Source organism: Hylobates moloch, unplaced genomic scaffold, assembly GCF_009828535.3.
Source record: "Hylobates moloch isolate HMO894 unplaced genomic scaffold, HMol_V3 SCAFFOLD_6, whole genome shotgun sequence".
In the NCBI taxonomy this organism is placed as follows: domain Eukaryota; kingdom Metazoa; phylum Chordata; class Mammalia; order Primates; family Hylobatidae; genus Hylobates; species Hylobates moloch.
The window spans coordinates 114,780,719-114,808,295 of NW_026652281.1; the positions used below are offsets into that span (position 1 = coordinate 114,780,719).

Sequence of the window (27,577 nt, forward strand, 5' to 3'; positions counted from 1 at the left end):
CTGGCTGGACGGTAAGTTAGGAGTAAGAGTCACTAGAGCTCTGCCATCCAGAAGCAGCAGCTGCAGTCTGGCCACAGCAGAGCAATGAAGTGCAAAAGGAGGGAGAAGGCTTGGCAGTGACTATGCCAACAGCCATTCTCTACCACGGAGGTAAAAAGAATAGGAAACTCATGAATTGTGTGATTCATAAATGCAAAGAACATGTATGCTTGAACTAAAACAGCTTAAAATTAAGGGAAGGGAACGTGAAAGCAATGCAAGAAATAATCCCAAATCCCTGGAATATCATGTAACATTTCATTAGTTTAACCCCTGGATGGCAAGACGCTTTAGCCCAGCCTCCGTAAGTATACCCAGCCTCTCTCTAGTTCCCATTAAACTCACTCAGATCAATAAAGTATCAATGCAGACCGCCTTCCTACTCTAGTTTTCAGAAGTTAGCCATTTAAATACCTTGGAATTTGATGTAGCCCTTCAATAACATGCGAATACAAGCTTCACTAAGGGCAAGATTTTAGTCCTCTTATCTCCTGCCATGTTCCTGAACCTAGCACAGTGCTTAGCACTCATCATCATCATCATCATCATCATAGCTAATGCTTACAGAATATTCATTATGTGACAGGATCTCACAACAATATCTAAGGAATAGTTATTATTCTACGGGCTGTTCAAATCAGCAATTCTACTTCTCTTCTATACAAATAATCACGAATGTGCACAAGTATTCAACAACAGTAATATATGTGTTGTCATTGTTTTAAGCACTTTATTCATTAGTCTTCTTAACAAGGCAGCAAGACTGGTACTCTTATTAGCCTCATTTTATGGTTGACAAAAGTGAGATCAGAGAGATTAATTAACTTGCCTAGGTCACACAATAAGTACTAGAGCCAAGATTTGAAGCCAGAATCTATGTTTGTAACCACTATGTTGTATGGCTACAAAGATAACCATAGCAGGGGTTATTTATATGAGGAACTGGGAAAACCTAGACATCCAACAACAGGGAACTGTCTTTAAAAAATAAATCAAAAATAGAATATCATTGATCCACTTAATATTGTAGAACAGTTAATGACATAGAAAAAATGTGTTCAATATAGTGTTAAGTTAGGTTAAGACGTAAATTTCTCTTTTTTTTTTAATGAGATGGGTCTCACTATGTTGCCCAGGCTGGCCTCAAATTTCTGGGCTCAAGTGATCCTCCTGCAAAGCAGGGATTACAGTCACAAACTCCAGTGCCCAACTAAGGCATATGTTTGTTTGTTTGTTCATTCGTTTGTTTAAAACAAGAGGAAACTTTATTTCTTATAAAGGTTACGGCCTGCAGGGTGGCTATTCTGACAGGCTGGGAAGCACAGCCTCCAGCCAGAAGGCAGAAACAATATACTTTGAGAGAGGGGCAAAGGAAATAGGAATTTATGCTGAGCAAGGCGGCCAAATACACATATTCAATAAGCTATAGAAGGAGCCATGAATATTTATGAAAGGAGAAACGTGCACATGTGCAATTGAGGTTCTTGCTCTCCAAGTTCAAAAACTGAGGTGATCAGAGGGTGGAGTTTTCAGTCCTCTGACATTAAAAAGTGAAGCAGAGGCCGTGAAACCCCTTACCGCGCATTCTCAAAAAAGACTAGCCAGAACCACTCCTATGGTCAGTGGTCTCTTATTAGGCAAAAAAGTAAGGGCAGTGTCAGAAAGTTTGTTGATATCAGTGGTGGGGTTTTTTGAAAGGGCTGGCTTTTGTTAGAACCTTAGGGAGGAAAGCTTAGTCACGGTTACCAAGAGAGGGGGTCTGACTAACCCCCCTTCCCATCATGGCTGAGAACTCCATTTTCAAAGTTAATCAGGGGTCCCCTTGGCCAAGAGATGGTCTGTTCAGTCCCTGCGGGGCTTAGACTTTTATTTTTAATTTACGTTCTCACCCTTTTAGACAAGATCTGCCAGGGGCAGCATTGATGGCCAAACTTTCATTTTGTCCTATCTCTGCCAGGGTAGTGTGCCCGCCTGCCCCAGGTCCATCTTGTCCCTTGGTGGGACCCCTATGGCCAAGAACTTAGAGCCAAAAGACTTACAGCCAATTTAAACATTCCCAGTCAGATGGGAATGGAGGTGGGCAGGCACCCATCAAAACCCATGAAACCTTTTAAGCGATATAGCCAAAAACCAAAGCCAAAATGCAAAGTTACAAAACCTGTAAGTTCTATACATTGAGCTACTGTAATCTTGGTCTTAGCTACAGACTTGTAGCCATTAGCTATATTAAACATAAACATTTGGCTGGGCATGGTGGCAGGTGCCTATAATCCCAGCTACTTGGGAGGCTGAGGCAGGAGAATTGCTTGAACCTGGGAGGTGGAGGTTGCAGTGAGCCGAGATCACACCATTGCACTCCAGCTTGGGCCACAAGAGTGAAACTCTGCCTCAAAAAAATAAAAATAAATAAATAAATATTTTGCTAAAATGATTTAAGCTAAGGAATGTAGAGACTTTTATTGTGCCACAATGTCTTTTTGCAATGAGACATATATTCTAAAGAAGAGAGGTATACTGTCCAAAGTATTACAATGGTTACCACTATGTACTAAAATTATAGATGACTTGTTGCTCATTTGTATATTCTAAATGTTCTATAATAAATATATTCCTTTTGCAAAAGAAAAATGATAGGAAAATCTATGCCTAAACCTGAATTAAAATTTTCCCAGCCAGTCAAATATATATAGATTGTGGTCCATTTGAAAAAAAAAAAAACAAAAAGAGGGAGAATAAGATTATTCACTTAAATTTCAGCAAAGGACTATGTCTGGTATTAGAAAAGTGTTTCCCAAAACAAATTTCACAAAACACTTGGTCTATATACAACAACCACCAAAGGCGGCTCTATAGTCAAATATGTGTGGAAAACCTTTAGTCAGACAAGTTCAGTGCAGGACTTCTCAGAGCGTTTAATATGCCAGTATGCATTATGAACCTCAGAGAGGGGTACAGTATATAGCATTCTTCAAACTCATTGGGGCAAGAGCTCTTTTTTCTCACAGAGCATCTTAAGAGAACTAGTATTTCTCAGAACAGAGTTTGACAAATGCTGAACTATACAAAAGAGAAGAAGAAGCAGGACTGTTCGAGATGGCTAAATCTAAGTCAATGCTTTTGGGGAAAGAGAAAAACCTAGTAACTTGTAACAGAAGTAATGAGAACTTAGGATGTCTTTTTTAAAAATTATTTAAAGAAAAGGGGGCTGGGCATGGTGGCTCATGACCATAATCCCAACATTTTGAGAGGCCACAGTGGGAGGACTGCTTGAGCTCAGGTGTTCAAGGTCACAGTGAGCTGTGACTGGGACACTGCACTCCAGCCTAAGTGACAGACCAAGACTCTGTCTCTTTAAAAAAACAAACAAACAAAGAAAAGATGTTAGTAATAGAAAGTAAGGGTGCAGGGAATCTTGTGTACTTATCTATTCCTAAGTTCTCGCTTTCAGCCATCACTGGAGTTGACTATAATACCAGGCAAAATAAGGCCTGGTGAAAGACTCCTAAATCAGACAAAGGGCACAAGCCATAACCAAAAGAACTAAATGAGGAATTTCAATAGTGTCTAGGAAATACAAGACAAATTCTTTAGTTAACAAGAGAACCATGCCCATAAGCATGGACATCAGCACAGCCCAATGCCTAAGACAGCTATGTGCAGAGCTTCCAGGAAATCTGGCAGGAGGCCTAATAAAAATTGAGCAGTGGAGCATAATACAAATTTAATTTAACTTGGTTATTAATGCCAAAGACTAGGCCCTGTAGAAAGGAGACATAAGAAAACAAACATAGAATCAGGTAGAACTTTTGTTTAAAAGTAGTTCAACTCCCCATTCAACACACACTTCTTTGGCTATGTGCCATTTTCTCTGCCTGGAAGGTTTCTCCCTATCCCCACTACCCTTCATTTCTCTAACTCTTATTTGTCCTTCAAAATTCAGCTCAAGCATCAACCCTCTTCTCCAAAGTTCCCACTTGTCATACTTGCTTCTGTAGCCCTCTTTAAGAAACAAATACTTATTGCGTACCTACCACCTGTCAGGCATTGGATGCATTCCTCCATCATAATACCTATTTGTACTATAAAGAGATTATTTTCATTGACCTATTTATATTTTTTACTTTGTACCCCACTGACCCATTCCAGGGCCTAGCCAGTGCCTCTGGGCATCTTTGGTGAATCAATAGAAGCTCCTACGAAGTGCCAGGTGCTAGAGATAAAAATTACTCAAAAGTTGCCTCTGCCTTCAGAGAGTTCATGAGCTACAGAGAAAAGATGAAATAAACAATTACACCTCACAACAGGATGAAGTATGCAGTAAATAACTGCGTGGGCAAAGGAAGCTTCTGAGCTTTCTGGTAAAGAAGAGATCGTGTGCACAGGCTTTGTACAAAAAAACATGTAGAGAAACACATGTTCAGAGCCCTGAACCTGCCTTGCAACAAGCTTGTCAAACATGCACATTGGCCTTACAAATAGCCTGCGTACCCCCCACTATTAGCTCAGAGAGGATGAGTACATTCACATTTCATTTCTCTCTTCACATTTAAGGAGCCAGGTATTCTTCCACCGATGTGGCTGTCTTGCCAACCTAAGTTCAGACCAGTGAAAGAGAGAGTGAAACCAGAAGAAAATACATGACATCCAGTCTTTAATCTGCAATTGTGTGTGGGTGTTGCAATCATTCTATTATCGGTTTTCAAGCAGCCCATTCTGTTGGAAATCAAGTTTATGAATAGACTTGCTGTAACCATAAAGGATTTTTCCCCTGTGATTAATCATTAAAATGATAGGTGTTAAATACATACAAAGGAAAGACAGTTTTCTGGCAAAGTCATTCTGTCTCAAGCAGAGTTCGAAAGGGGAAACCTGCCAGGTGCAGTGGCTCACGCCTGTAATCCCAGCACTTTGGGAGGCTTAGGCAGGCAGATCACAAGGTCAGGAGTTCAAGACCAGCCTGACCAACATGGTGAAACCCCATCTCTACTAAAAATACAAAAATTAGCTGGGCATGGTGGCATGTGCCTGTAATCTCAGCTACTTGGAAGGCTGAGGCAGGGGAATCACTTGAACCCAGGAGGTGGAGGTTGCAGTGAGCCGAGATCACGCCACCTGCATTCCAGCCTGAATGACACAGCGAGACTCCATCTCAAAAAAAAAAAAAGGGGGAGAGAAAGAAAGGGAAACTCAAGTGACTGAGAGTGGGTGGAAAGAGTCAGAATTCCTCAGGTGGTCATGTTCTGACTTCTGTTCTCAGTCCTTGATGAAGCTCATGGACAAGTTCCTTCTGCAAGGGCACAGACAAGATAGAAAAAGTACCTCCGCAGTTCATTCATAACCTTGAATGCTTTCCCCATGTGGGCAGGGTTGACAGTGATCGTCCTCTGGTTCTTCTCATCATCCCCTCCCTGTATCAGAGTCTGGGAGCTCAGCTTGACACTGTGAACAGGAAGGAAGAGGGAGGGAAAGAGAATCACTCATTGGTAAACCCATTCATCCAACTGCCAAAAGCCCATGCATTTACCCACCCACCAGAGGCATCTATCAGCCTGTTCTCACATAAACCCAGTAGGAAAGACAATGTAGTGGGAATTTCTTCGTATCTTCCAATGCAAAGTGCACTCCTCTGAAGGAAGGCAGGTCATAGCTCAGCTTCTTCCACCAAGTACTGTGTGATTTTGTGTGAGGTCCTTATTCTCCATCTCTCCACCCTGAAAATTGAAGGGGACTAAGCACTCTATCACTCACTTCACAGGTTTGTTTGTTCATTAAACAAGCATTTACTGGAGGCTACTATGTGCTAGGCACTGCATTTAGATTTATGGGAAACAAAACAATAGACAAAGCCACCGTCACTACCCTCACAAAGCTTAGAGTTCAGTAGAGGAGAATGCCAAGTAAACATTTAAACACCACATTTTAAGTATTATGATTTGATAGGAGCTACAGAATCACAGGGGATGGCCAACTCGTCCCAGTGATGGCAGGTTGATGGAAAGCTTCCTCGAATCTGAGACCTGAAGAAAGAGCAGAAACAAGCCAGGTAAAGAGAAAGAAGAAGAGTATTCCAGGCAGAGGAAACAGTATGCACAAAGACCTGGAGGAGAAAAAGCACAAAGTGTGTTCAAAGTACTGGCAGTTCAGTAAAACTAGAGGAGAGCACAAGAGGGAATATCAATAGAAAAAACTAGAAGACCAAGCAGCCTTTTAAGTGTCATGTAAGCAAAGCTAAGAAGTTTGGATTTCTTTCTGAAATAATGAGAAGCCATCAAAGGGTTTTAAACAAAGTAGGATAGAAAGCAGGTAAACAAATCTGTGTTTTAGAAAAATCATATTGGCTACACTCCAGGAAGCAGTGGAACAACAGCGAAAGCTTTTGGGAAACTGTAATCCCATAGAAAGACAAAGGATTATAAGTATTATGGAAAGAAAGGCTATCTGTGTAGACTGAGTAAGTAAAAACTAGCAAGAGTCAACCATAATCTCAATGCCTCTGTACTGAAATCAAGAGACAAGGATATGGTGGCTCATGCCTGTAGTCCCAGCTACTCAGGAGGTTGAAGGAGGAGGACTGCTTGTGCCCAGGGGTTTCATGCCATTGCACCCCAGCCTGGGCAACAGAGCAAAACTCTGTCTCTTGAAAAAAGTGAAAGAGAAAGACAAAATACTCAAATCCCTGTGGGGTGCCAGCTAGTTACCCAACAACTCCTGAGCAACATCTTTAAACTTTATGGAAGGCGGAAATAAGGAATCAAAAGAATGAGCAAGGAAAGGTGTTTCTCCCCAAACTGGTGAAACTATTCAGCTCCCAGGAGTAGTGTGAGACCTTGGAGTTACCTGTTTGATCCAGGCTAAGCTTTGCTTGGCTACTAGGAAAACAGAACCTTCTCCACTTGTATAGATTTGGGGACCCATAGTTCACTCCAACTCTAGGACAATGAGGGTACTTACTCTCTTTTGATTTTCCCTAGTGAGCCTCTATCCATGCTACCACTTAACTTTGCAGACTGGCTAGAGAAAGAGGCTTCTATGATTGACAGTATATTTCAGAGGCCTGAGAATCACTAAAGATCTCACACTGGAATTCGTAACTATTGGAACATTCAAATACAACCAGCGTGGCAGACCCACAGCTTGTCTGACCATAACAGACTCCTCTTTTGGCTCCCTTCCCACCATCAGTTCATCATGCAAATGTAAGCCACGAATATCTGAACTTTGGGACTGTTTGGATTCTGTGTACAAGGAAGTTAGCTGAGCAGAGGAAGATACGCACAAAGGACTGGATGCTTAGAGTTGTGTGTTTAAAGCAGGTAAAGGAAGTCTCAAGCCAGAAAATGTGGCTTGAGACTTGAATCAGAGAGGGGAAGCAACCAGCAAAGATGAAAAATTTCTTCAAAAGATGAGCTATTCCATAAGCATAATTTATTTTATGGTGTCTTTCTTTACTATAAAGCTAGAAAAATATTAACTTCTATGTTCTACTAAAGGTTTAACATTTTTGCTTTTGGTATTTAAGCGCTTATTTCATCTGATACTGATTTTTTCTCTTTTTTGAGATAGTTTCACTCTGTCATTCAGGTTGGAGTGCAGATCTTGGCTCAACCTCTGCCTCCTGGGTTCAAGTGATTCTTGTGCCTTAGCCTCTCAAGTAGCTGGGATTACAGATGCGCACCACCACACCTGGCTAATTTTTGTATTTTTAGTAGAAATGGGGAGTTTCACCATGTTGGTCAGGCTGTTCTCAAACTCCTGGCCCCAAGTGATCTGCTCACTTCAGCCTCCCAAAGTGCTGCGATTACTGGCGTGAGCCACTGTGCCAGGCCCTGATACTGATATTTATGTCAGGATATGAAATAGGGATCTAATTTTCTCCACAAGTTTGATGTATTTAAAACTTATTTTTCTCATGCATCTGTCATGCCATCTTAGGTCATATATTAAAGTTCCAGATATAAAGAGATTTCTTCCTTGACTTACTAACCTATTCCACTGGTCAGTTTGTCTGTCTCTGTAACAGTACCACATGATTTCTGTAGCTTTATAATAAGGTCTGATATCTGACACGGAAAGTCCCCAGTCCTGTTATTTTTGAGAAGTGTCTTGACTAGCTTGTCAAATTCCATAAAGAACTCGAATGTGATTTTGACTGAAAAAACGGCATTGAACTTATAGATCAATTTGGATAGAACCATCATTTTTCTGACACTATGCCCTCCTATCCATGAACATAGGATATCTCTCCATTTATTTAAGTCCTCTTTAATATCACTCAGACTTTTAGATTTTTCTGTATGAAGACCTTACATAGGTTTGATTAGATTTATTCCTAAGTACTTTATGGTTTTTATTGCTCTTTTGTAATAGAAATGATGTATTTTTAAATTATGTTTTCTGATTGTTACGGTTTATAAAATGCAATTGATTTTTGCAAATTGATCATATATCCAGCCATTGCCAATGTTCCTGTTATTCCTATTTGAACATAAATTAGGTGTCCTATGTAGACAGTGATATTATCTGCATATAATGCCAGAGATTTTTCTTCTATCAAATTCTTAGGCCTCTAATTTCTTTTTTGAAAAAAGTTTGCACTGGCTAGGATGGCCACACAATGTCAAACAGAAAGGATGCTAATGAATAGTATTGTCATATTCCTGCTTTTAAAGATGTTTCTAATGTTCCCCCATTATGTATGTTTGTTACAGGATTTTTGTAAATGATTTTTGTCAGATTAAGAAAATTCCCTTCTATTTTTATTAAGAGTTTTTAAGTCATAAAGTTATGCTAAATTTTATCAAATGTCTTTGTGTATCTAATGAGATGTTCATATGGGTTTTTTCCTTTAATCTTGCCTATGCATCAAGGGTGGAAAGGGCTCTGGATGGATTTGGGGAAACTGAGGTCTTTCCTTTAATCTTGTAATATGATGAATGACACATATATTTTCTAATACTAAACCATACTTGCATCCTTGGGATAAATCTATAAACTGTAAAATACTTTACAAGTATTCATTATAAATATTGTCTTCAAACTGTGGAGAGACTTAAAAGCCAGAATGAGAAAACATAATTTGGTACAGATCAGGAAATCACTGAAGGTTCTTGACAGGGAACTAGTAAGATTAAAGCACGGAAAAGCCTAGTGAACAGATATTATTAGCTTCACTTCAAAGATATATAAACTAAAAAGAGCCATTTTAGAAGCACTGACACAATCTCCAGTGTGGCTAGTGAACAGGAAAGCTCGCTCTTCTGGTGCGTTGCTCTTTGCACTTTCCAGAATGGTCCAATAATGATGTATCCCTGTTAATACAATGTTGTGTTTACCAAAAGGTCTCAAACACAGATTGCCTATTATCAGAGGATCAATGTTCAACAAAATATAATTCACACTAGAGCCTCCCTAAAAGAGCAAGTGACTTGCTGATGACCATAGGGCTGGCTAGGGAAAGACATCAGTTTCCCCAAATCCATCCAGAGCCCTTTCCACTCTTGATGCACAGGCAAGGCTTGACATCTGAAGGAAGCCAAGGTTCCTTTCTTCCCCTGCTCCTCCATGAAAAGGCACAGGAAGTTTGAAGGAGATTCTGAGTCCCTGGTCTCTGGAAGGTACACGCTTCTTGGCAACTCATTAACCTTCCAGAGAACAAGAAATTTAAGAAAAGAACATCTGAGGGCCCAGAGAAGTTCAAAAAATCTTCACAAGATTGTATAAATAATAAGTGGTAGAGATGGGATCTGAGTTTAGGTATCCTATACTTGAAGCTCACAACCTATACCCTCCAGCAACACAGTGCATGCATGTACATAAATGCACACACATATACATATGTCTCAACCTAAGGTCACATGCCCAGGCACAGAGTTGCTAGATCTTACCATTTCATCCCCTAAACCTTTTTTCCTCCATTCATACTAGATCTTAACTACTTAAACCTCAATAGATTGCCCCATCCCCACCCTATCAAGTCCCAATCCCAAGCATTCTCAGTTCGTGTTCCCAAATAAGGCTAGTGGATCCCCTCTCCTCGCCTGTGAAACACAGACCACACTAAGGTATATTCCCACTATCTTGTTCAAGTCTAACACCATACTTTTCACCCTACCCAGACCCAGCCAAAATCACACACGCACACGTGCACGCACACACACATACGTGCGCATGCACGCACACACACACGCACACAATTTTCCAGGCAGACTCAGCCATGAGATGTTTTCTGTTGAAAAGAGTTTCACAGTAAATGCCCTTACTCTAAGCATAAAATGGTTGATTTCTCCAAGAGCAAAAACTGGCCCCAGATTCTACTAAAAACCATAGTCAGTGTTAATTCATATGTGCCCCTCCCACCAGACCTGCGGCTCAAGCTACTACACAAAGGAACCTTCATCTGTATCCCAGTGTCCAGGGTTCCAGCAACATTCAAGTCGAGCAGCCATATTTAAGATTCAAATGGGTCAACAATTGTAGATTTAGTGAGAAAGTATGGGCCAGGCAGAATCTTTGCTCTTTGCTATAGAAATATACAGAAATGATCATCTAAGCCATTTTCTAAATAAGCTCTAGCAGAATCAGAACACATGAATCTAGTCAACTTTGTCAAAGCACCAGATATCTGGCTCAATACTTTAATTAATTTCCACACTGGCCTGTTACTAGTAAACTTGCTTATATGAACCACTACTGGTGCCATGATGAACCCACTGCAGTGGATGGTTCCTTCAACAGCCCACAGAACAGGTGTTGCAAATTGGTTCGAACTTACCTCACGCTCACAGATACCCACTGACCCCATTCAGGAAGACATACATGTGAGACAGTCGAGCTTCATAGCCATAAGGATAGACATAGTTGGTCCTTCTTTTCTGGGCTTTCAGCTTCTCTTTTCCCCTGACTTAGACTATTACAGTAGCCTCCCACCTGCTTGCTGTTCCCCACTCTAGATACTCTCCCTCCAAGTATTTCTTGCACACCATCACCAAACTGATCCTTCTAAAATGTCATCTGACCATGACTTTCAGATCCTCACTGCACACAGGTCTCTTCAGGGCTGTGAGGTTTATGAGCTGAAGCTTCAGTCACAGCCCTCTGCCTCCATTTGTTCTACATGTTGAGTGTCCACATAAAATTTCCTTTCAAACTACTCTATAGCTAAAAAGCTGAAAAATCATCAGTCTACAGGATAAAGTCATGATTCTTGACTAGTATTCAAGGACCTCCTTGACCTGGACTGAACCTAAATGCCAGCCTTACCTCTCTCACTTACTCAAATATTTACTAAGTACTTATTATGTGCCAAGCAGATGAACCGTTCACTGCAGACACCTATATTTCCCTTCTCTTTCCCTGTATTATAATCTAAATACCTGTTCTTTGAGGACCAATTAAGCTTTACCTCCTCCATGAAGCCCTCGGGATACGTCAGTTCTAAATGAGCTCTTCCTTCTCTGAATTCCTGTAGTATTTCTGGCCTGTAACTCAACTGGCACATAGAATTCTGCCTTGTGCCCGATTACTTTTTCATGGTACAAATCCAACCACCTATCTGCCTCACACTAGATTCAACATACCCAGAGGGCAAAGAACATGTGTCTGAGGACTCTGTATAGCTTAGCCTGCCCAGCATGAGGTCATGCCCACAGTAGGTCCTCATGACATATTTGTCATCTGAACTCTACCTGAAAACCCTTCACTTGTCTTTACAAGCGTTAGATGGTAGAGCAGAAGGTGATAGTCTGACCAACACTTTTATTTTTTAATGAAAGCAGAGTTAGCCTTCAGAGTTAAACTATAAATAAAATATACATAAAATAGTAATTATAAAAGTTAAAAATATATAAGCTCTAAAACTTAGGCCCTCTTTTAGCACAGCACCTTCCAAAGCCTTCTTTCCTGCCCTCCTCTATCCTCTAAATTACAGATCCACATATCCAACGTCTTATTTGACTCCCCTAATTAGATTTTACACAGGTAACTCATACTTATTCAAAATTTATGTTCCCCACCCTCCCTTAAGCCTGCTACTCTTTCTGTATTCTCTATCTCAGAGACATAACCAACCACCCAATCACCTATCCAAGCCAAAAACTGGGGTGTTATCCTTGATGTCTTCCTCCCTCTCTCTCACTCCTCACATACAGCCATAAATCATATAAATCCTATGTCCGTTAATATCCCTGCACCCCATTTCCTTCTCACTTTCACTACTATTACAACCCCATTCCAGGTCATCATGGTCTCTTGCCAGGATTATTATAATAACCTCCTCCCAGACTCCAGAGGGACTTTTCCAAAATGTCAGTGTGTTCCAGGCATATTCTACATGAAGTCTCACTGATTCCTCACTGCATTCAGAATAAATCTCAGGGACCTAGCCTGGCCCTTAATCCCATCGTTGCCCTGAAGACTTCTTATTACCGTAATACTAAAATACTTGCAATAGCCAAAATACACTAGGCTCTCTGCCTTGTGAAGTTTTGTCTCACTAGAAAACTGTTCTATCTTATTCCCCACTCATTCTCCCCTGTGTCTAGCTAGTTCCTACCAGCCTTCAAGCCTCTTCCCTGAAGCCTTCCCTCTCATACTCCACTACTCACTAGATTAGTTAAAAATCTAGTGGGAAACTAGGTTAGTTTCCCCTCTTCTGTATTTCCACAGTACTCTGTGCTTCCTTCTGTATTGTATTCTAATTACCTCTTACTTATCTGTCTGCCCCACACAGTGTGTGCTGGTAAATGTTTAACAGTTGGTTGGGAGGAAAGGAGCCCTGATTTGTAACATTTGCCAATTTCCAGACTGTAAATACTCCCACCATGGCAAATTTTAAGCTACCAACGTGATGCCACCGAACATGAGATTTGGGAAGAGATGTGCAACAGCACACCATCATATCACTGTATAGTATTTCTACAGCAAGACACGATAGACACAACCTCAAAGCCCTAGAAGATTATAGTAAAAATAATTAGAAAGTGATGAGTTTGGGGTATTTATTGCATTCATTTTTAATAAATTTATAAGTTACATAATTTAATTGTTAATAATGGCTATATTTAATAACTGGCTCACAAAATTCCTGAAAATTTAACAAACAGCTTTTGCAAGTGAGTGAGTGCTGACTCCAGCACACTGCTGCCCCCTCTAGATTGTGAGCTCTCCATGAGAACCAAGACAGTATCTTAGTTGCCTCTGAATTCTTAGCTTCTGTCACATGATAGGTGCTCAATGAATGATTACTGAGTAAATTAATGGATATATAAGTAAATTAGGTTTAACTACTGACCACTGTAGCTTTCCTCACTCCCCTTCATTAAAATACTGATGGCTTTGTCCCCCTCAACTTTCTCTCCGTAACCCCTCCACCCCACGATCAGAGAGGAGTACTTTCTTAGGCAGCCCGGTCCCCTACATTGATGACACAGAATCAGGAGGATGGGAGTGACAGAAAGCCAGCAACAACTGGAGAAGAGGGAAGAAAGGGAGATGGGTTACTGCTTACTGTGTCAGTTCTTAGACTCTTTCCATTGCTGAGGAAAATAGAGGCAGTGAATGGAAAGGAAAGGATACTAAAAAACATGCTGGAAAGGCAGGGGATAGAAGAGTCTTCAAGCAGGCTGATTGTGCAGCAATGCCTTTGTGCATCTAACAAATGAGGAGCTCCAAGTGATGAGAACTCACAGACACAAAGAAGGGAACAACAGACACTAGGGCCTACTTGAGGATGGAGGGTGGGTGGAGAAAGAGGAGCAGAAAAAATAACTATTGGCTACCTGGGTGATGACAGGTACTAGTCTGTACAACAAACCTCTGTGACACAAGTTTACCTATATAACAAACCAGCACGTGTACCCCTGAACTTAAATAAAAGTTAAAAAAAAGAAAAAACAAATGAGGAGCTCCAGAACATCTTGGGCGTGCGAGAATGTAGAGGGAAGGAAAGTGGAGTCTGAGAAATGCCATTAAAGGTTATGATCTGTTTCACCTCTAAAGGTCTCCAAGAGATGCAAAAAAAATTCAGAAGTCATGAGCTGATACTGGCCACATACAAGAGGCCCGAGCACATTATGTTCAAGCTAGAGATGAGATGGAATAAAGAGGCAAAACCACTCAATGAAGGCAAAACAACTCTGAGCCAGGGCAAAGCTGTGCTGAATGCATTAAAAACTCTCAACAAAGAAAGTGTCATTTAGAAAGGAATAACCAAAAACTAAGAATCAGACAGAAAAGAAAGCCCTCGGTCCAACCCATCACACTCTGTCTAGGAAAGTGATTTAATCATCAGATATCGTCAGCTGGTTCAGCCTCAGGTGAGATCCCCATGGTGGAGCTTGAAGTCTGTAAATACTCCAATGCCATAACTCAGTCCCTAGTTTACTCTACAGCCTTTTGACCAGTTTGACCTCCCCCGTGGTTTTCCTTCAGAGAGACAGAATGTGGTTGCAGGCCCTCAGGAATATCTTGCCAGTAATATTTTACTACAAATCAATAAACTGATGACATGTTGACTATTGTACTTTAGGTTCTCATGAGGTCATCGGCATGACTCTGCTTCTCCAACTCTGGACAGCAATGGGACCCTATATAGACAGGATTTCTGAGCCCCTGGCACTCTGGTCAAACTGCAGATCTAGTAAGTATTCCAATCCTAAAGTTCAAGACCAAAATGATCAAAGTTAGATTTCTACTTCTGGATTAATGAAGAACCTGACTCTTGAAGATGTCCAGCCAGCAGGATTCAGGACTTGGTGGTGCAGTCCTGCCATCACAAAGTACCATTTACACACAGGTTACCAGAGAGCCCCATACTCTTCATCCTCTTTCAACAGTGCCACCTCAGTTCATAGCATTAGGCTGAATCCCTATAATAGCCCACATGGACATTAGTAAGGTACAGATCAAGTTAACATTTCCTGAAAGTTGAGGGTATGTTAAAGCACCTTACCTCCATTATCTCATTTTATCTTCAGAACAACCCTAGGAAGTAGGTAGCATTATCTCTTAAGGTACAGAGATAAAATCGGTCCAAAAGTCCCACATAACTCGTAAGTGCAGAACTGGCACTGAAACCCAGGTCTATCTGACCCCAAGGCCTGGGATCTTAATAACAATGTCCACTGACTCGGGATAATGTCCATAGCCCATCAGGCCAAGTGAGACACAACCCTTCATGTCCCACTCTCTGACATTCTTCCTTGTGTGACCAAACCAGGCCAAATGAAAAAAGACCAAATCTCCTAGGACCTGTGATATAGCACTGCTTTACTTCTGATTATGGGAAATTGCCGTGTGTACTGGAGTCAGTGTTATTAATCGTACTGAACTTGGAGTTTCCACACTGGGGCCTTCACACAAGCCAATCATGATTCACCGAAGATGACCAGCAGCTGCTGTCATTCCTGTAACATGCTCCTTCGTAAACAAGCTCAAGAACAGGTATGTTACTAATCACATTCCTAAAACCCCAAGTCACAGACTGCTTTCTTCAAAACTCAAGGGGAAAACTCTTAAGTGGGGTGTGTAAAAATGTAAAACATTTTACACAGACAGATAGAATTAGTCAAGAAGAGAGAAAGACTAAAAGAAAACATGCTCCTCATTATGTGGCATTTTGGAAGCCAAGCTTATGTTTGGTTTGAATAGGAGAGCTGAGCCCTTGCATGTGTGTGGTTTTGATAGTGGCTACGATATACTTTCATAAGTGAAAATGAAAAGTCCAGGAAAGTTGTGCTAAGACTCTGAAAATCCTCATAAATGATAAAAAGTTAGATCTCTGACCTGAGAGGCATTGAACTTATTTAACAGGAAAAAAAAATCTACCAACACATGTTCAAGCTATTTTTTATATGGTTTATTAGTGCTCTATTCTGTTTAACCTAGTTTGAACATTCATCCAGAAACTGAAAAAAAAAAATTAGGTCAGTTTGATGATGGCAAATTTCATCAAATAAAGCACTTGCTTTAGGAAAACTTACACAAAAATTATCTTATTCAGATCGGTCTTACCAATTCAAAACTTAGCAAGCAAAATCCTAAAAATCCAAATCTGGGTGTAGGGAAATCAAGAGGTTTCTTTCCCTGACTTTGTTTTTGCAGTTGAAAAACCTTACTTTGCCAAAAAGTATTTCCAAAATGGAAAAATTTGGTTTCAATTATCATGGTTGAAATGCATGCACATCTGCTTCAGGCAGCAGTGATGCCCAAAACTTTTTACAGAATTTTCTATCCCTGACTTCTAAGGTTGGGGGAGGACTAAGTGGTGACTTGCCGCTGGGAACAGAAAAAAGGCTAGGTTGCTCAACACTTGCTCTTCCCTGGGTCTTGCCAGCATTCAACCTGACATTACAAAACTCAACATTTAAAGTGTACTGGCTTTCTAAGTCTTGTCTCCTCAGAAAATATTCTCTCTCTGTCGTTCCTGGATCAAGGGTAAACAGATGAGCTCCTTTGGCTCAGAAGTTCCCTGAGGTCCAAAAACAGACTCTCCTTCGTTAAAACCAGCCAGTAAGAACCATCCTCTGAGGACACCTCACACAAAATCACAGCACAGTGCCCGGTACCTGGTGCCCCTCTCAAGCAGGGTCATCTCTGTGCTTCTGATGAAGAAAATAATCACAATTTTAAGAAAAATAGACAATTAACTTCCCCTTTTTATGATGCTTCTTCCAAAGTTGTGGTGCTCTGTAACTCTTGCAGATCTGCCACAGTCTGGGCCAGAATGTTTTTTATTGTGGTAAAATAGATGTAACATAAAATTTATAATTTTAACCATTTTTAAGTATAGTCATACTGTTGTACAACCATCACCACCACCCATCTCCAGAATTATTTCATCTTCCCAAACTGAAACTCTCTAACCATTAAACAATAACTTCCCCACTCCTCCCTCCCTCCAGCCCCTGGCAACCATTTTACTTTCTATCTCTATGAATCTGACTAACCATTTATTTTGAAATTTTATTTTAAGCTATCCACAAGGCTGATTTCCAGAACTGAAATAAAATCCCAATTGCAAGGGCAACTGCCATTTGTGATATCTATCTTCTCTACATTCACACTCACACAGACACAATTTATCATTGTAATAGCTAACAGCCAGAGACCCTTTCCCTTTGCAAAATAGAAGACAAAATCACCTTTCTCTGACTGTTCAAGCCACAGTGATTCTCCCATGGAGGGAACTGGGGAACACTTAGCATCATAAGGTCCAGGAGAGACCTAGAAATCTAGAAAGATACAGCAAAGGCTAGTGCAAATTCACAAGTTCTTAAGAGATTTTGGCCTGAACAAACATGCATCCAGCCCATGGTTCCAAATCATTGAGGCAACTAGATGCCACAGGTTGTCTATAAAAAGAAAGATTAAGGTGGATCTTGGTGAAACCTAAAAGAAGAAATGCCAAGCCCTATGGGGTAACTTACTATAAGGAGATAGTTTTAGATAAGAAGCAAGATGATGGCCTGATAAGCTCCCTCATTTCCTCATGGAAATGGTTCTACATAATCTGCTTTGGATGATAAACAGAGAGAGGTCCTAAAATATGCCTTGGTTAGTAACCCAGCAGCGAAGTATAGGGTATGACGTAGCAATAGGTGGATACCAATGATAATAGCAACTACCATCTACTGAGCACTCACTCTGTGCCTAAAAAACTTTACTAGGTACCTTACACATATTGTATCATTTAATCTTCACAACAGCTCTATGAAGTGTAAGTACTGTTATTATTCCCTTTACACAGAAGAGAAAAATTAGTTCTGAAAAAAATGTGACACATTCAAGGTCACACTGTTCGTAAAGCAGATTCACTGCTAGGTCTATGTTACTCCAAAGCCCATGTTTTTAATTAATAGCCTTTCAAGGTAGAAAGTATTTTCATACCCTCATGGCAAAGAAAAAAAATTGTTCATTAGCAATCTCTTGGTTGAAATTTTGTAATGCTTAAAAACAGCCCTGATTAAGATTCAGCAAGTTAAGTATGGAACGAGCACCAGATTCAGGATCCCTCCAGTCTCTGGAGGTTGGACATGTGATCCTAGGTGAGTCACTCAGCTTCTCTGGACCTCAATTTCCCAGGGAACTTGTAAAACAAGGCTACTTCCCTCTGTTCCCCCCCTACCTCAAAGCATTCCACGGAGTCAGTTACCCGTGCTAAGATAATAAGGCTGATATTCAAAGATGAGCCTATTGGCCAAAGACTTCAGTCTCTTCTCTCACCAACTTTCTTTTTAGTTATCAAAGCCTCACACAAAAGTTATTAGTTAATCAGCTAATAACTATTCAGCACCTGCTATTTGTGTACCCATGCAGTAGTCAATGGGGGTATTTAGAAGTACAAGGCACCAGCCTTGCCCTTGAGGACCTGTCTCCAAGTTTGGGGACTGCTAAGATATATGAAATAAAAGCATTAAAAGATCTGGTGGGCCTATTATTCAGGGTGCAACTATGAGATAAAAACTAGAGGTATTAGAATTCAGAAGAACATCAGCCAGGACTAGAAAAGCTGAGTGTCCAAGATAAAGTAGAATTTTAGAATAACCTTGATAGATAGATAACTTTTGCAAAATTGGAAGGGAAAGACATCCAGCAAAAGAAACTCTAGGAGCTAAGGATATGAGGCTAGATGGAGTAGTGTATAGGATGGGTGATCATGAAAGAGATCAATAGAATTCTCAGTAGGTATATGAGTGAGCAGTGGAAATGGGAACAGGAGTTAGAGTTCAGAAGACTTGAATGCCTGGCATGGTAAGCTGGACTTGGAGCAGGAACAAAACGTATGACCTGGGTGATCTGGTGAACATTGGAAGCTGCTCGGTTTGGATTTCTTGTCTACCATCTGCCTTCAGCAGGGGAAAAGTACAAGAACATGTGCAACCTGGTGTTCTAAAGCCATAGACATCAGCCATCCCAGCTGAGGCCCCAGGACAGGGGCAGGGACTCATTACATTTCTGAACACAGAACTGGGAACACAGTGCCCAAAACTCTTTGATCTGCTGCTGGTAGTCTCACACTGACCTCTCAACCTCAGTTACACCACAGGTCAAGCAAATAGGCATGGCCCAGAATCTCTAAAACTTCATCACATCAACCCCATTCTCTGCCACCTACCAGATCAATGGGACACTGTTTTGGGGACCAAAGACACTGCTCACCTCTGCCCCACACCTAGGAAACAGGCCTTCATATGTTCTGCTGCTCAGCAGGCCACATGGAGTTCAACACTAAATTCCTGTTGCAAAGAGCACCCAGAAAGAGAATGCACCAGCAGCACAGTCAGTCCCAGGCTCTTCCTGTGGGAGTCATCAAGAAACACAGTTCCCAGGGCCTCTACAGACAAAAGAATGAGATGACACCCAACCATCATGCTAGTTCTAATAGGGTCTAGAGATGTTTAATGGCATCACTGTGCCCCATGAGATGCAGAAGTCACAACAACTCATGAAAAGGAAAGTGTTCATTGAGATACTCTCTAGTGTTGACTTAGTTGAGCCTATTATTGTTAACCAGATGGTTACTGTCTGCATCAAACTGGCAACTTGGAGCAGCAGCCTTCCCCTCAGTGGTGCACTGCCATGGCCGGACCCCTCCCTGCAGTCTTCTCTCCTCAGATAAAATGGCAAGCCTCATACTCTACCTGCTGCAGACCAAAGAATGAAGAGGTTGGCACTCAAGAGATATTTTACTTCATAGACAGAGGAATGTCATCTCTGCACTGCGCTGAGCACCTTCACAATGAAAGATTCAGATCTTCAGATAACAATTTAAAAATTTAGATGTGTGTGCCTGCCAGGATCTAACTGCCTCGCTAGTTAGATTCAGCTCAACAAAAGTACTTAAAATCTTTTCTGCTGGTTCCTATTTCAAAAGAAATCCCTGATGGAGGAAGCACATCCCTTCCAGTATTACTCATAAACTTTTCAATACAAATATGAAACTCAGTTCAGAGCAAGTGTCATCTGACTGGGTTTCTCTCCTTCATCCCTGAATGTGTGTGTATACAGGCATACACAGCGTGCACGCACGCACACACACAGCCATCAGCATGGCATGCTTGCTGAAGATTCGAGCACTCCTGCGTGAAAATGCAAGTACACTATGTCAGGCCAGCCCCACTATGATATCAAAAACCCCCTACCAAAGAAAAAACACCCCGGGAAAGGAGCCAGGAAAGGGAAACGCCTCCTTGAAACAGCCTGAGAAAGGCAATCTGATTCAGCCTGTGCTGAAACTATTCCCGAACACTAGCCAGGAAGTCCCTTCTTTCAGGGTGCTCCGCTGCCTAGCAAACCCAGACCTGCCTTTGCGGAAGCCAGATATCTGGAGATTCAAGCCCTGGAATGGGTGGTTTGGAAAGCAGCTTTCCTGCTCTTGTTCTGCCACCCTTTAGGATCATCAGTGGCCAGGTCTTCCAACCCTGCCTAACCAATGCAAACACAAAAGCTGGTGGCTGCACCGCAAGCCCACATCTACTTATATACACACACAACACAGCACACACTTATACATACATACCTTTCACCCTCCATTGTGTGAGGCCCAGCCAGGGTGGTAGCCGCTGAACTGTGTATGCACTCGGGGATCCTAGTTCTGTTCTTGATTCTCCCAGCAGACCAGTGGGAGATCTGATCAGCAACAGTGATTCAGCATGGCTGCAAGTGAAGCCTCCTCCCTTCTCAATCCTCCTTCCTCTGACTTACTCGCAGCAGTTTCTACCGCAAAAGCAGCAGCAGCAGAAAATGTCCTACCCAGAGCTCCCTGCAGCCCTTTCAGCTGCTAAAAGCAGCAACCCACTTGCTCCCCTCCCCCGCAGGCTTGCTGCTCCTTGGTCTCCTAGGAACGGCGGCAGCTCCAGCGACCCAGGTGCACTGCCACCTTTCCAGCTGCCTCTGCATCTGCCCAGGCATCCCCAGCCCAGGCGATTAGCCCGCCCCTGGGGCTCCTGCCTCCTCTGTCTGGGCTGCAAAGAATCAGGCAGTTCGTCACTAGCCGGAGAAATACTGGCCCCTACACCCTCCCCTGCCCCCATAAGCTATGAGTCTGTCAGCCTGGCCACATTGCTGGAATGAGGAGGCCCCTCTGTGGCCTGCAGTGGAGTTTATCATCCACCTGGGGAAATTCACTTGTAGGTCACAGTTTATGTTCCAAATCCTCCTCCCAAATTCTGTAGTAGCTCTGAGTGTCTGATAGATGGGGAGAAGTTAAGGGAAAAACACCTGACAGAAGTGAGAAAAACACAGAGAGAAATTAAAATACAGAGAGAAATAGGAAAATTAGTCGAAAAAGAGAGGTAGTACAAATAGGTGAAACTGAAACAAACCCTATTTTACTGCAAGAGGCCAAAGACTACTGCAGTAAAGCTATCACAATGAATACTAAAATATCTTAGCACAATCCTAAAATATCTTCCTAAAATCTGTCATATTGGAATTTAACTTAAGCAGTGGCTCCAACTAGTAAGTCTTCCACTGAACCCCCATATCCAGCCAAAGATCTTTCACATCCTGTAATCTCCAGCTGCTGAGCTTCAATTTAGACTAATTTAACTCTCCCTGCCTGAAATGTCTTCTCCAATCCCAGTCCTTTAGTCTTTCTGGGAGGCCAGTCAAATCCCATGTCTTCATAAAACCTTCCCTAATCACACCAATGACAGCCAATCACCACCAAAATAGCTACAAACTATACTTTCCTGTATCGTCATCTCACACCTAATATACAGTCTTGGCTAATTCATTATTTATAAATCTTCTTTCCCAAACTAAAACATAATCTTGTGGAAGGCATGAAGCTAGTCGGTATACCCTAGCCACAGAGGCTTAGAGGTAACTGGGGCAATTAGCCACAAAAAGTGGTGCAGAAGCTACTCTAATGCCTCAGAAAAAATCAGCTATGAGCATCTCTCTTCTGGGGTCCTTCATGGCACCCCTGGGCTTTTCCGAATCCGCACCAGCACTCACTGGGTGAGTGACTTTCCTGAGTAGTGTTCTCCACACTCTGGACCTCATGCTCAGCTACTCATTCACAATATAGGGTCAGACCAATCTTTAGAATCCCTTTCAGCTCCAAAATCGCAGGATTCTAAAAATGTTTTAAATGGTCCGTTTTTCTTCTCAGAGTAATCTGTGTGATTGTTTAAGAAGAAATACTAGGCTCCGATGTTTTGTAGGGGGCTTCGAGGAGGATAACATGATGTAGGTGAAAGTACGAAGAGACGCTCAGTAAATCTATCATCCTTATCATTTTGACCTGTTAAATTTCTTCACTACTACAAAGCCCTAAAACCACAGAAGGAAGAGAGGAACACTGAGGTGACAGAAAGCAAAAGTAACTAAAACATTATATAGCCTCCTGAACTCAAACTGGCTACAGGGTTATTCCCAAAGATTACCTCCCTTGGCACCTCAGTGTTCTCTTAGACGAGGCCATTACTCACACTCACTCTTTCTCAAGTAAGAAGAGGCCTGGATAATTTCATTTACACCCCACAGGGCTGTATCTTCACTTCTTCCTTTCACAACAATACCCCTCATATCTTGTTCCCTCTATGTCCCTTCCTCCTCTAATCAGCCTTGTGGCCCTGCTCCAGATATTTCCTCTTGAGGCCAATCACAGGGACCACAAAAAGATGAACATCACAAATAAGGAAACTGAATCTCGGAATCCATGCCAGAGTTCAGACATCCACCAGGAACACAACTGGGTGATTCATAAAAGGGACATAAGAGATGACTCCTCCTTTGCACATACCCACGTTTACATATTCGCCATACAGGAAGGTGGGGAAATGCCACATCTAATAAACCAGACAAAGAAAAAAGATCAGAAAAGGAAATATGTAAGGGTTGTGCATATTCAAGTTTCAAAATATAACTATTAAAAGCCAGTATAAAACCCTGCAAAATTTCCCTGCAAAACCATACTACTACACCTTCATACTTTATTCACCACTCATAATTCACGGGAGGTAGATAGAATAGAGAACACTCAGAAGAGGCCATTTAGAAAAGAAAGGTCATCTTAAGCAAAAAGAACAAAACTGGAGGCACCACATTAACTGACTTCGAACTGTACTACAAGCCTACAGTAACCAAAACAGTATGGTATTGGTACAAAAACAGACACATAGACCAATGGAACAGAAAAAGAGAACCCAGAAATAAAGCTGTTCACCTACAACCAACTGATTTTCAACAAAGTCAACAAAAATATGCAATGGGGAAAGGACTTCAATAAATGATGCTGGGATAACTGGCTATCCATACACAGAACAAACTGGACCCTATCACCATATATAAAAATTAACTCAGTCGGGCGCAGTGGCTCATACCTGTAATCCCAACACTTTGGGAGGCCAAGGTGGGCAGATCACCTGAGGTCAAGAGTTTGAGACCAGCCTGGCCAACCTGGTAAAACCCCGTCTTTACTAAAAATACTAAAATTAGCCAGGTGTGGTGGCATGTGCCTGTAGTCTCAGCTACTTGGGAGCCCAAGGCAGGAGGATCACTTGAACCTGGGAGGCAGAGGTTACAATGAGCTGAGATTGAACCACTGCACTCCAGCCTGGATGACAGAGCGAGACTCTGTCTCAAAAAATAAAATAAAATAAACTCAAGATGGAGTAAACAATTAAATGTAAGACCTAAAACTATTTTAAAAAAAAAAGAAAAGAAAAAAACCTAGGAAATACCCTTCTAGCAATTGCAGCAAAAGCAAAAATTGACAAGTAGGACCTAATTAAACTAAAGAGCTTCGTACAGCAAAAGAAACTATCAACAGAGTAAACAGACAATGTACGGAATAGGAGAAAATATTCATAAACTGCATCTGACAAAGGTCTAATATGCAGAATCTATAAGGAATTTAATTCAACAAGTAAAAAACATATAAACCCATTTTTAAAAGTGGGCAATGGACATGAACAGATGTTTCTCAAAAGAAGACATACAAACAGCCAACAAACATGAAAAAATGCTCATCGTCACTACTCACCAGAGAAATGCAAATCAAAACCACAATGAGATACCATCTCACACCAGTCAAAATGACTATTATTAAAAAGTCTAAAAATAACAGATGTTTTCAAGGCTGTGGAGGAAAGGGAATGCTTATACACTGCTGGTGAATGTAAATTAGTTCAGCTACTATGGAAGGCAGTCTGGAGATTTCTCAAAGAACTAAAAATAGAACCACCATTCGACCCAGCAATCCCATTACTAGGTATATGCTTGAAAGAAAATAAACCATTCTGCCAAAAAGGCACACGCACTTGTATGTTCATCACAGCACTATTCAAAATAGCAAAGACAAAAAATCAAGTTAGGTACCCATCAATGGTGGACTGAATAAAGAATGTGTGGTATATATATACCATGGAATACTACACAGTCATAAAAAAAGAACAAAATCATGTCCTTTGTGACAACATGAAAGCAGCGAGAGACCATTATCCTATGTGAATTAGTGCAGAAACAGAAAACCAAACGTCAATGTCCTCACTTATAAGTGGGAGCTAAACACTGAGTACATGTGGACATGAGGATGGGAACAATAGATACCGGGGACTACTAGAGGATGGAGGGAGGGAAAAGGGGTTATATGATTTGGATGTTGGTAGCCTCCAAATCTCATGCTGGAATGTAATCCTCAGTGTTAGAGTTGGAGATAGGGCCTAGTGGGAGGTGTCTGGGTCATAGGGGCAGATCACTCATAATAGTTTCACACTGTCCCCAGAATAAACAGTTCTCTCTCTGAGTTTACTCGAGATCTGGTTGTTTAAAAGCGTGTGGCAGCTTCCTCCTCACTCTCTTGCCTCTGCTCTCATCATGTGATATACCAGCTCCCGCTTTGCCTTCCACCATAATTGTAAGCTTCCTGAGGCCTCCCCAGAAGCAGATGCCAGCACGCTTCCTGTACAGCCTGCAGAGCCATGAGGCAATTAAATCTGTTTTCTTTATAAATTACCCAGCCTCAGGTATTTCTTTATAACAACACAATAACCACCTAATACAGGGAGCAAGCCTAAAAAGGTAGTTGAAAAGCTACCTATTGGGTATCATGCTCATCACCTAGGTGACAGGATCATTCAAACCCCAAACCTCAGCATCATGCAAGATACCCATGTAACAAACCTGTACATGTATCCCTCAATCTAAAATTAAAGTTGAGATTTAGGGGAAAAAAAGGGAAGAAAGGTTATCTAGCAAAACCAGGGGCAGAGCTGAATCAAGAAGCAAAGTTTCCAGACTCCTGGCACAAAGTTCCTACCCCCAACATTTTCCAGTTTCAGAGATACGTTTTACATTTTCTACCTTATTATCCAAATGTTCTCTGGACCACAGTCTGAACCTGTTTGCTCTATGCTAATTTTCCTGACTGGACTTCAGATTAAGGACAGTTGCTGTTGGAGTCCTGCAGTAGAGGAGAGTCAAAATAATCAATATGGTATCTGTCTGGAGAAAAAGGTCCCATCCTCAGATTGCCCAGCAATAATAGTGCCTTAGTCCAGCAGGCCCAAACCTTTTTGGCACCAGGGACCAGTTTCATGGAAGGCAACTTTTCCAAGGATGGGGGTTGGGGGTCATGGGGGATGATGGTTTCAGGAGGAAAGTGTTCCACCTCAGATCATCAGGCATTAGATAGCTTATCAAGGAGCGCACAACCTAGATCCCTTGCACGCACAATTCACAATAGGGTTCATGCTCCTAGGAGAATCTAATGCCACTGCTGAGCTGACAGGAGACAGAGGTCAGGTGGTCATGCTCGCTTGCCGGCTGCTTACCTCCTGCTGTGCATCCCAATTCTTAACAGGCCATGGACCAGTACCAGTCTGTGACCTGGGGACCCCCGTCTTAGCCCAGTCCTTCCCACACCCCAGCCTTCTTCTACAGCTTATCAAAAGTCCCTAGTGGCCCCTGATCTCTACCCCAAAGCAATTTATTCAGCCATCTACACCAACTTTGTTTAGAATCATTCAGCTCTTATGTGGCTTAGGAAGAAACCATGTTGGAGGAGAAACTTTTTTAAGCTAGGTTTTATCTAGAAAGTTCTCTCTTCCATACTCTATCTCTGTACAGGGAGCCAGTACAGTTTATCTGAAGACAGCTAAGCCGATCATTCTTCCTTGTAAATGCCCTTTTTCTTTTCTCGCCTTTACCCTCCTTCTCCAGGACATCAGTTCCTCACATTTGCAGGCACCATAACACAGTACAATGGTCCCACACCTAGCTGTGCATCAGAACCATCTGCCCAGCTGGTTAAAATGGTGGGTGTCGGATCAATAGGCATGAAGAAAGTTTTTAGGGTTAAAGAAATGGTTCGTATCTTGACTGTGGTAATACCTACACAACTGTATACAAGTACTGCATTTCATTAAACTATACACTTAAAATGGGTTTATTTTATGCAAATTATACCTCAATAAATCTGGAAAAATGAAAAAACACTGCAGGGTCCGGCTCTTCCTCACACCCATAGAATCAGAGCCTGAGGAACAGGAATTTTTTTAATTTTTTCCCTTTAGTTTTAGAGACGGGGTCTCTCTATGTTGCCCAGGCTGGTCTCAAACTCCTTGGGCTCAAGCAGTGCTCCCGCCTCAGCCTCCCAAAACGCTGCAATGGACAGGTGTGAGCTACCGCACCCACTGGGAACAGGAATTTTAATGAACTTCATAGGTGACTCTAATGCACACCAGATGCAAACATCATCTGAACAATGAAAAGAGCCCAGACCATTAAAATCAGACAGGGTAAGGTCCAAATGTACTTACCAGAAACATGACCCTAGGCAAGTTACAAGCTTCGATTTTCTCATTCAAAAAAAGGTGAGAACAATAGTACCTAGTTCACAGCATTGTTAGGTTAGAATGTGAAAGTATGTAAAGCACTTAACTGAGAGTCTGGCCTATAATAAGCACTCAGCAACCATTAGTAGCTATGATTTTCATTGTCTATGCCAATGCTACCAAACTATAGCTCTGTGAGCACTCGGTCCTAGGTTCAAGAAGAAAATTAACCAGGGTAGGGCCTCTCCTGGAGCTATTGTCACATCTCCACTGGTTACTATTACCAACAGGTCAGCAAGGAGTAGATAAGACCAAAGCTAAATTAAGGTCCACCCACACCTGTATCACCAAAATGCCCTCTCATATTCGGGAGCACTTGCCAAGTGCCCTCAGACAGCTAGGCAGAAACTGAAAAGGAACTTGAGACCCCAAAAAGTCAAAAGATAAACAAAACAGCACCTTATCCAGAGGAATAGGGACTCTTTCCTCTGAAGGTAAAAGAATTCACGCCAAGTAGATTCCAGAGTATAATCACTCATGCCATTTGTGTTGCATTTTTAAGCTTACAAAGTGCTTCATATCCATCATCTCCTTTGACTTAAGACAACATCCCCTGAATGGTAATAATAGCTCCCATTCCTTGAATATTTACTCTGGGCCAGACCCTGTATTCCACACTTCACATGTACCCTTGTCATTTAATTCTCACAACCCTGTGGGACTATTATCTTTCTTTTAAACACGAGAGAATCGAGGTT

At 41.7% G+C, this 27,577-nt stretch overlaps 1 protein-coding gene across 7 annotated transcripts in view; it reads right to left on the reverse strand.

Annotated features, from left to right (window-relative positions):
• Window positions 1-27,577, reverse strand: part of KLHL3 (kelch like family member 3) — a 275,618-nt gene that overhangs the window by 99,339 nt on the left and 148,702 nt on the right. For 3 of the 7 annotated variants that reach the window (XR_009214256.1, XM_032157975.2, XM_032157972.2), the window contains exons 1-2: window positions 5,599-5,914; window positions 5,359-5,478 (exon numbers count right to left, since the gene is read on the reverse strand). Coding sequence is in view for 6 of the 7 variants with exons in the window: in XM_032157975.2 (XP_032013866.1) it covers window positions 5,359-5,478; window positions 5,599-5,684 (206 nt within the window). In the remaining variant the exon portion in view is untranslated. Of the gene's footprint in view, window positions 1-5,358; window positions 5,479-5,598; window positions 5,915-20,554; window positions 21,018-27,577 lie in introns of those variants that run through there. The other 4 variants (XM_058441229.1, XM_058441228.1, XM_032157977.2 and 1 more) reach the window with 2 other exon arrangements.